The sequence below is a fragment of the Ursus maritimus genome, unplaced genomic scaffold, assembly GCF_017311325.1.
Source record: "Ursus maritimus isolate PB19 unplaced genomic scaffold, ASM1731132v1 scaffold_4, whole genome shotgun sequence".
In the NCBI taxonomy this organism is placed as follows: Eukaryota; Metazoa; Chordata; class Mammalia; order Carnivora; family Ursidae; genus Ursus; species Ursus maritimus.
Window position 1 is genome coordinate 51,978,598 of NW_024426552.1, and position 10,019 is coordinate 51,988,616.

The 10,019-nt window shown below is 38.8% G+C and overlaps 1 protein-coding gene across 1 annotated transcript; it reads left to right on the forward strand.

Moving 5' to 3' along the window:
* Positions 1 to 7,435: 7,435 nt before the first annotated feature.
* Positions 7,436 to 8,800, forward strand: CCDC54 (coiled-coil domain containing 54). Its single transcript, XM_008706614.2, has one exon. The coding sequence runs from the start codon at positions 7,814 to 7,816 to the stop codon at positions 8,798 to 8,800; it is 987 nt and encodes a 328-aa protein (XP_008704836.1). The 5' UTR covers positions 7,436 to 7,813.
* The last annotated feature ends 1,219 nt before the right edge of the window (positions 8,801 to 10,019 follow it).

Consider the following 10,019-nt stretch of genomic DNA (forward strand, 5'->3'; position numbering starts at 1 on the left):
CAATCACTGCTAGGTGGGGACCCAGAACATGTCGGGGGGGGGTCGGGGTGGACAGGGGGCACTGGTGAGACGACAGGGAGAACCAGAACAGGCAGGACAAGGAAAGTATTACCTGGATGTCCCCTAAAGGATGAGTAGAAGTTTGGGTGATAAATAGATGGAGGCCATTGTAGAAAGAAACCATACAATTTTAGTTGTAGTGAAAAAGTAAATTATTATTACCAAATATTATGTAAAAGAAAATTATCATTCCATCATTTCTTCAAAGGTATTCATCTTATTTTTTTGGCTTCTACTTTCATATGTTTAAAGTATTATCGTGAACATTTACTGACACCGCAGAGTGGAAGTAGCCCTCGCACTGCAGGGGCCGTATCGATGTCACTGGACTCCATGACTTCCTTCAGCGGACAGCATGGCATCACTGCCTCAAGATTTTGCCTGCCTTATAAACATTACATCTTTGCTTTCCTCTCCACCCTTGCCTTGCTTCAGTGCAACAGCTCTGGGGTCAATTTCATTCTCTTCTAGTCCTCATGGCTGGAAAAGAAAGAAAAGTAGGACCAAAGGATGACTTCACTTTTGGGTCCTTCATAACTACTTGTATAACACCATATTTGAACTCTGTGATGAGCACCTTCTTATCCCCTGGGGTCAGCCACCCTGATCAAATTCAAAAGACTTCCTGTGGACGCCTGGGTGGCTTAGTTGGTTAAGTGTCTGCCTTTGGCTTGGGTCATGATTCCAGGGTCCTGGGATTGAGTCCCGCATCAAGCTCCTGCTCACTGAGGAGACTGCTTCTCCCCCTGCCTGCCACTCCCCCTGCTTGCTCTCTCTCTCTCTCTCTCTCTCTCTCTCTCACACACACACACACACACACACACACACACAAAATAAATAAAATCTTCAAAACAAAAACAAAAACCCTCCTAGTTTCTGTTCCCTCAATCTGTCATCTCCCTGGCCACATGACACGTGATATGCAGGTGAGAGAGCTCAGATTCTTGTAAGCCTGGCCCTCAAATTTTGTGGGGAAAATAAAAGACCTTCAATATTTTTTTTTTTATGATCACAATCCCTAAGGATACATGAGCAATAGTCCCTGACTGCAGGTGTTACATGAAGGTTACAAATCATGTTCAATTGCTAGCAAGATAGCTAGAATTCTACCCCATTCTCTCCTACTCAAGAAAGCATATTAAAAAGGACATCAATTAACGTAATTTTATACAGATAATCTTGACTCTACCATAATTAATTTATAGTTTGCTTATTCAAAAACACCAGTATTTTATTTTATTTTTATTTAGTGATTCATCACTTTCATGTAACACCCAGTGCTCCTTGTAACAAGTGCCCTCCTTAATACCCATCACCCATTTAGCCCATTTCCCACCCACACCCTCCATCAACTCTGTTTGTTCTCTATCACTAAGATTCTCTTATGGTTTGTTTCCCCCCCTCTCTTTTTTTCCTTTCCATATGTTCATCTGTTTTGTTTCTTAAATTCCACATATGAGTGAAATCTTTTGGTATTTGTCTTTCTCTGACTGACTTAACTTCACTTAGCACAATACACTCCAGCTCCATCCATGTCATTGCAAATGGCAAGATTTTGTTCTTTTTGATGGCTGAGTAGTATTCCATTATATATATACCACCTCTTCTTTATCCATTCATCAGTCCATGGACATTTGGGCTATTTCCATAGTTTGGCTATTGTTAATAATGCTGCTATAAACATTGGGGTGCAGGTGTCCCTTCAAATCTGTATTTTTGTGTCCTTTGGTAAATACCTAGTAGTGCAATTGCTGGATTGTAGGGTAGTTCTATTTTTACAATTTTAAGGAACCTCCATACTGTTTTCCAGAGTGCCTGCATCAGTTTGCATTTCTATCAACAGTGCAAAAGGGTTCCCCTTTTTCCACATCCTCACCAACATCTGTTGTTTCCTGTGTTGTTAATTTTAGCCATTCTGATGGGTGTGAGGTGGTATCTCATTGTGGCTTTGATTTGTATTTCCCTGATGCCAGTGATGTTGAGCTTCTTTTCATGTGCCTATTAGCCATATGTATGTCTTCTTTGGAAATACGTCTATTCATGTTTTCTGTACATTTCTTAACTGGATTATTTAAAAACACCAGCATTTTAAATATTAATAATATTATGTATTATTGAAGTCAACTCTCCAACAGTTTATTCAATGCCCGTCTGCCTGATACCATAGCTGGTTGTACAACCCGTACTAGGAGACAGAGTGCTGGTTTGCCCGTCTGCCTGATACCATAGCTGGTTGTACTACCCGTACTAGGAGACAGAGTGCTGGTTTGCCCGTCTGCCTGATACCATAGCTGGTTGTACTACCCGTACTAGGAGACAGAGTGCTGGTTTGCCCGTCTGCCTGATACCATAGCTGGTTGTACTACCCGTACTAGGAGACAGAGTGCTGGTTTGCCTGGCTTTGTTTGCTACATTCTGGTGTCCTTCTAATCCAAATGCTTTATCGGCATGGTATGTTGAATGGTGGGCAGAATGTGCTTTATGCCTTGGTCATATAGATGGTGGAGTAGCTCTTGGTTGAATGAGTAAATGAAAGGTAGGGTAAGGGATTGAGAGAGCGTACAGAGCTAAAGCTTAGAACTCTTAACCCACTTCTTGCTATCATCCGAAAGAAGAGTGAGAAGGAGGTGGCCCACGAGGAGGAGGAAAAGGGTTTACAAATATTGAGCACTTTAATCCTCAAAACCACTCTATGAAATAGGTGCTGTTATTATCCCATATTACATGCTTGTAAAATGCTGGTAACTTGACTAAGAGTACAGGGCTAGCAAAAAAGGAGGGCCTTGACATCTAGCCTTTCTGGCCCCAAATACCATTCCTATAAAAGTCTGTCTCCTGGAATCAGCTCACCTCCCATTTTCATTCCTTTTTTTAAAGATTTATTTATTTATTCCAGAGGGAGAGAGAGAGAAAGAGAGTGTGCACACACACATGCATGAGTGGTGGGAGGGGCAGAGGGCAAGAATCTTCAAGCAGAGTCCCTGCTGAGCAGGAACCCCATGCAGGGCTCAATCCCACAACCCATGAGATCATGACCTAAGGCAAAACCAAGAGTCAGATGCTCAACCCACTGAGCCACCCAGGCGCTTCTCATTCACTTTTTGACTGCTCTCACAACTTCACCCAAATCAATAGGCTTATATCCTCCCCACTACAGCTTTCTACTGTTTAACAAGCCCCCAGTAGGCTGAGGCTTCTTTCATTAACATTAATAAGTAAAGGCGCACCCAGATGGCTCAGCTGGTTAAACAGCCAACACTTGATTTCAGCTCAGGTCATCATCTCAGGGTCATGGGATTGAGCCCAACATCTTGCTCCAGGGTCAGTGTAGAGTCTGCTTGAGATTCTCTCTCCTCCTCTCCCTCTGCCCCTTCCCTGGCTTGAGCTCACACACACACTCTCTCTCTCTCAAATTAAAAAAAAATTAATAAGTAAGTAAGTAGAAACCCAAATAGGATTATGTTTGTGTCAAATCTAATTTGTTTTATAAAAATAATCAGTATACATGAATATTTTTAGTTGAAAATTGTATTCTATTGTTCTTTATTATAGTTCTTATACTATTACTACAATAGGTCAAGAAAAACCTGTAAATGTTGGGGCGCCTGGGTGGCTCAGCCATTGGGCATCTGCCTTTGGCTCAGGTCATGATCCCAGGGTCCTGGGATCGAGACCTGCATCAGGCTCCCGGCTCAGGCGGGAAGCCCGCTTCTACTTCTCACACTCCCCTTGCTTGTGTTCCCGCTCTTGCTGTCTCTCTCTGTCAAATAGATACATAAAATCTTAAAAAAAAAAAAAAAAAACTTGTAAATGTTAATTTTTACTTACTTAAATTAGAGATAGCTCAATTTCTAAAGTCTTTACAAATTTCTGTTTCAAGTAGCTTTGCTAAATAAAATAACCAACTAAACCTTTGGTGTTTTCATACTGCTAAGCAAATAAATATTTAATCAAAATATCTTCTGTAACTATATAATACGATTTCTCTAAAAAAGAAAATGTCTGAGACACCTGGGTGGCTCAGTCAGTTAAGTGTCCAACTCTTGACTTTGGCTCAGGTCATAATCTCACATTCTGAGATTGAACCCCGAGTTGGGCTCCACGCTGAGCAAGAAGCCTGCTTGAGATTCTCTCTCTCCCTCTTCTTTTGCCCCTCCCCTACTCTCTCCCTCTCTAAAAACAAACAAATGAACAAAAAGGAAATGTCCATCTCTTTCTGAGTTGGCAAATACATATTTTTATCATGATAATGTGGCAGTAGAGGTTCTGGACTCTAGAACCAGAATGTAAGGATTTAAAATTTGACTTTGCCCATTTTTTAGCAGAAAGGAAAATTATTTGATTTCTCTGAACTCCACTTCAGAGAACTTGAGTTAAATAAACTAATATTTAAAACAGTGCCTGAAATGCACCCAATGAGACTTAGCTGTTATTAACCCAAAGGGAGTATTTGCTACAAACAATCCTTCTAAATTTAATTGGGAATTCTTGTAAAGTAGAAATACCTAATCTACAAATTTCCTCCAACTGTAATGAAATTTTAATACTAAATTTAACAATGAAGATGATAGAATAGTACACTCTGGAGATGTTTAATTAAACATTCTCTGTTTCAATCTTGCAGCTTTCTTATAACATTCTGAGACATTTTATTATTTTTTTCCTTTCCAGTCTCAAATATTTTCATTGGCCTTTGAAAACTTCATAGGCACTAAGCACTGTGTCTGTAGTGCTTGATGGATAGAATGGCCTTGGCCAAGGTAAATAGGACAGCTTTGAATGCTACCTTTACTGGCTCCAAATACCATTTCTGTGATAGTCTGTTTCCAGGAGAACATTTTTCCTCAGCAAGAGTTTGGAAAGATTTCTAAAAGTTTTGGTAAGTTTACTAAACAGGGATTCAAAGATAAGACAGCAAAGCAAAATCCCAGATATCACTGATGAGCCAAAATTCTTAAATTACTTTTGCCTAAATTCAGATTTATACCAAAATCTAGGTCAAAGCTGGTCTTGCAATTAACCATAAATAGGAGAAAGAGTGATTTAGTCTGGAGTTAGAACTGATACTGATCCAAGAAGTAATATCCCCTTTAGTAGAGTGGGTCTGTACCGTAAGAGACATGATTATCACGTCATTTAATTCCAAAAACGTTTATTCCTATGTGACCAAAGAATGTAATGAAGTTTTTATCCCAATATATAAAATAGACAAAATATTTACTATTTTAAAGGGTTTGGATTTCAAGTACTGTTATTTAGAAAAATCTATAAAGGGGCACCTGGGTGGCTCAGTCAGTTAAGCATCTGCCTTCAGCTCAGGTCATGATCCCAGGGTCCTCGGACAGAATACCGCATTGCATCGGGCTCCCTGCTCAGTGGGGAGTCTGCTACTCCCACTCCCTCTGCCTCTGCCCCTTGCTCATGCTCTCTCTTTCTCTAGCTCTACTCTCTCTCAAATAAATAAAATCTTTAAAAAAAAATCTACAAAGAGAAACATAAGAGATGTATAATATCATTTAAAAATTCTAAGACAGTGGTTCTCAAACCATGGCATACAATGGACCATGAGGGCAAAAATGTTTCAAAAATAATATTAAGGGGCACCTGGGTAGCGCAGTCGTTAAAGCGTCTGCCTTCGGCTTAGGGCGTGATCCCGGCATTCCGGGATCGAGTCCCACATCGGGCTCCTCCGCTGGGAGCCTGCTTCTTCCTCTCTCACTCGCCTGCTGTGTTCCCTCTCTCGCTGGCTGTCTTTCTGTCACATAAATAAATAAAATCTTAAAAAAAAATAATATTAAGGCTCCATTTGCCTTTTTCATCGTGTTGACTTTGCATTTTGCAAATTGCAATGCAAAAGCAATGGTGTGTAAAACTGTCAGTACCTTAACACAACCCAAAGCAGCAGTACTAAATTGTGTCAATATGACTGTGTTTTTCACCTCCAGTCAATCAAAGAAAAGAAAAGAATACAAGAAAAAGTCAGTTGAACTCCAGAATGCCTTGATAAAGCAGTAAAAATGTTAATTTTATAAAATCTCAACCCTTCGGTACTTTTTTTTAATATTACCTGTGATGTAATGGGAAGTACACATAAAGCACTTCTGCTGTTTATCAAAGGATAACAGTTGTCTCGCAGAAAGGTATTTATTTGAGTTACAAACTGAACTAGCTGCTTTTTTCATGGAGCATTTTTATTTGAAAGAAAAGTCATATTTGGATATTTGGCATTTTTGCAAAAAAAAAAAAAAGGAAATGTAAGGAGCTTGTGACTTCCTGAAAAACAATCAACAAGTTTAATAAATTTCAAGGTTTCAAGCTAGTATTAGAATTTGGGAAGTTTTATCTGCCACTATGAGCTTGGCCTCTTCCCAACACTCAAAGAATTTTCTGGTGAGATTGGTGGTAATATTAATGAATATGATATTTTGATATTATATAACAAAATGAGTTACCATTTGGAAGATCTGCATAATTCAGTGAATCATTATTTTCCAAATGACCAATGCATGTTATTACACATATATTTAAAATAGGAGATAGACCAATGAATTTTAATGTAACAGTGTTGACCTAAGATTATACATGACAACTAACTTCTTTTTTTTTAACTTCTTTTTTTTTAACTTTTTTTTTTTTTAAGATTTTATTTATTTATCTGACAGAGAGAGAGTGAGAGCACAAGCCAGGAGACAGAGGTAGAGGGAGAAGCAGACTCCCCACTGAGCAGGGAGCCCAACACGGGGCTCGATCCCAGGATCCCAGGATCATGACCTGAGCCGAAGGCAGATGCTCAACTGACTGAGCCACTCAGACGCCCCATGACAACTAATTTCTAAACAACTATCATTTGTCAAATTTTGGCAGAGTAGCAAAGAATAAAATCTTCAAATTCAAAAAGGATATTAAAGTACTTTCTCTTTTCCACTTACATATTTCTATGGGGCCATATTTTCTTCATATCCTTCAACCAAAACAACATATCACAACAGAAATAATGCAGGAGCAGATCTGAGAATCTAGTATTTTCTATTAATCCAGGTGTTTAAAACATTTGCAAATACGTAAATGCTTTTTTCTTTTGGAAAATATAATTATTTTTCATAAAAATGTCATTTATTTTAAGATGTAATGAGCTTAACTGCTTTTTATTTTAATAAATTGATACCTTGACTTTCTTAGTTTTAATTTCTAATATGGAATATCAATTAACATAACTTACATTAAAAAAAAGGGTCTCTGTTCCTCAATTTTTATAAGTGAAAAGTGTCCCGTGAGCAAAACTTTTGAGAGTTATTGCCCTGTGTTTAAATGTACTCTTTTTTTTTTTTTTTTTTTTTTAAGTAGGCTCCATGGAACCCAATGCAGGTCTTTAACTCACAAGCCTGAGATCAAGATCTGAGCTGAGATCAAGAGTCAGACACTTAACCAGCTGAGCCACCGAGGCACTCCTAGCTAAATGTATTTCAAGCCAGCAACCATTGTGACATCAGCACCAGGTCAATGATTACCATATAAAGGATTCCATGCAGTTGACATTATTTCACAGAGCTCTCCAGTTGGACCGCCCCAGAAGGAGCTAACCACCTAAGAGTGCCTACTATTGCCCTTGATGTTCTCCACAGGGCATTCTATAATGTTATCAGGAAAGACATCCAACAAATAGTAAGAAAAAGACCATTTTGTTCTGATACTGCTTCTTTCTTTGATTTTGGTCAGGTTTCCCATCACCCTACCTCTTGTTTTATTATAAAAGATGTACAAACTTCAAACCAAAAGGGTAAAAGCTGCTGCTGGGCAGATATGGACTTCAAATCTCTCCAAGATCAGACAATCTCTTAAAAATGTCTACCATACATGTAAGAACCAGCACCCAGATTCAATCAGACATCCAACTATGACTTCCTATGATTGTGATAAAGATGTGATCACTACTGATGAAGAAATGAATCTCACAGCAACGCTCCAAGATATTAAAACTGCCCAAATTGAACTCCTCAGCCAAATGACTGACATTGTCAGTGTAGTATCCAAGATCCAGGAAAAGACTGATTTTCATCAGAAGCAGATGGGGGTATTGGAAACCAGAATGAATGTTAATGAAGACAAACAATGCATAATAACTAAAGATATCTTCTCTATGAAAGAAAACACTGATACTTTAAAGAAGAAGGTGACAGAACTGGAAAACCAGAATTCTTGCTCCAGCATACATTGTTTAGAAGTTCTGGAAGGCGAAAGGAGTAAAGAGATCATAGAACAACTTCAAAAATTCCTACAACCAGAAACTCTGAAGAACACATTGGCTTCTACAGACTATGGACTCTCTTCAGCAGAAGCAGAAAAAGTACCCAATTATCCTGAGGCCACTGATTATCCTGAGGACAAAACAAATTCTCCCAAAATTAAAACTCTGGAAAAAACTAACCATCAAAATGCATTAAGAAGCTTTAAAAAAGCAAAGTCAAATATTTATATTTACCCAGACATTAATACATGGATCAAGCTAACTTTTGTCCATGGAGGAAAGTGGAGATTTTTCCTCAGTGCTACTGAGTTAGAGGAATTCATCCAGTGGCTTCTTTCTAGGCCAACCATCCCTCCTGAGGAACCACAACTTGTAACCCAGAGATACCGTCCATTCACTGGGCCTATTGCGAGTTTGACCACATTCTGTGTCTCTGTTTTCAACTACATTTATGGTCTTTTTCGTTTCTCAAAAGAGGAAGTAACTCGCCTATAGAGTTATTTTCTGCTTGCTTTGACACAAAATAAATGTGAACTGGTTGTTCCGAGCATTGACACATCCTTGTGGTGGTTGTGAATTCCTTGGTGGTTTGCTCGCTGTGGGCTCACTGTCTATGAAGTTTATATACATCTCAGGTAAGTGAAGATAGATCAGCCCATTGGACAACCGCACTGCATGTTTTGTCAGTGTTCCTGTTTTCTTAAAGGCAATTCATGAGGACTCACCCAGTGCCCATGTCATAGATCATTAGAAGGAAAGAATTAAGGGGTCAAGGGAATGAAGAACACATTTGGTAGTCCCCAGATCAGTTTCCTATCTCCTCTTGTCTTTTTTTTTTTTTAAGATTTTTATTTATTTGTCAGGAGAGAGAGAGAGCACAAGCAGGGGGAGCAGCAGACAGAAGGAAGGCAGACAGCTAACCGACTGAGCCATCCAGGCATCCCCTATGTCCTCTTGTCTTAGTGGCCTTTGTAGATAAGATCCGTGATACCAGAGACAGACTCCCCTACCAAAATTTTCAACAACATACAGTGAAAAAGATACCCACTATCAGCGCTACTAAAGTTAGAGTTATAAAAATAAAGGACATTGAAAGGACAAGTTACAGCCAGGAAAACATTCACTGCAAAAATTGGATTTTTTTTTTTTTCAACTTCAGCTTCATCTCCATCAAACAATTAAAGGGGGATGTTTCTGCTAAGTGAAATAAGTCAAGCAGAGAAAGACAATTATCATATGGTTTCACTCATATGTGGAATATGAGGAATAGTGCGGAGGGCCATAGGGGGAGGGAGGGAAAACAGAATGGGAAGAAACTAGAGAAGGAGACAAACCATGAGAGACTCTGGACTCCAGGTAACAAACTGAGGGTTGCAGAAGGGAGGGGGGATGGGGTAACTAGCTGATGGGTATTAAGGAGGGCACATAATATATATAATGAGCACTGAGTGTTATATGTAATTAATCACTGAACACTACATCAAAAACTAATGATGTATTATATGTTGGCTAATTGAACTTAATAAAAAAATAAATAAAAGGAGATCTTACTGGATATTTTTTACACTTTCATGAGATGAGACAAATACCATGTCCTGTAGGTTTGATACAGAGGAAAAGAGACAATCTAAAAAGGCATGTGTGAACCAAGTTAAATCTCAACACTATGCTACCACGAATTCTTATATAACAAGGTCTTTTTTTTATGAGCCCT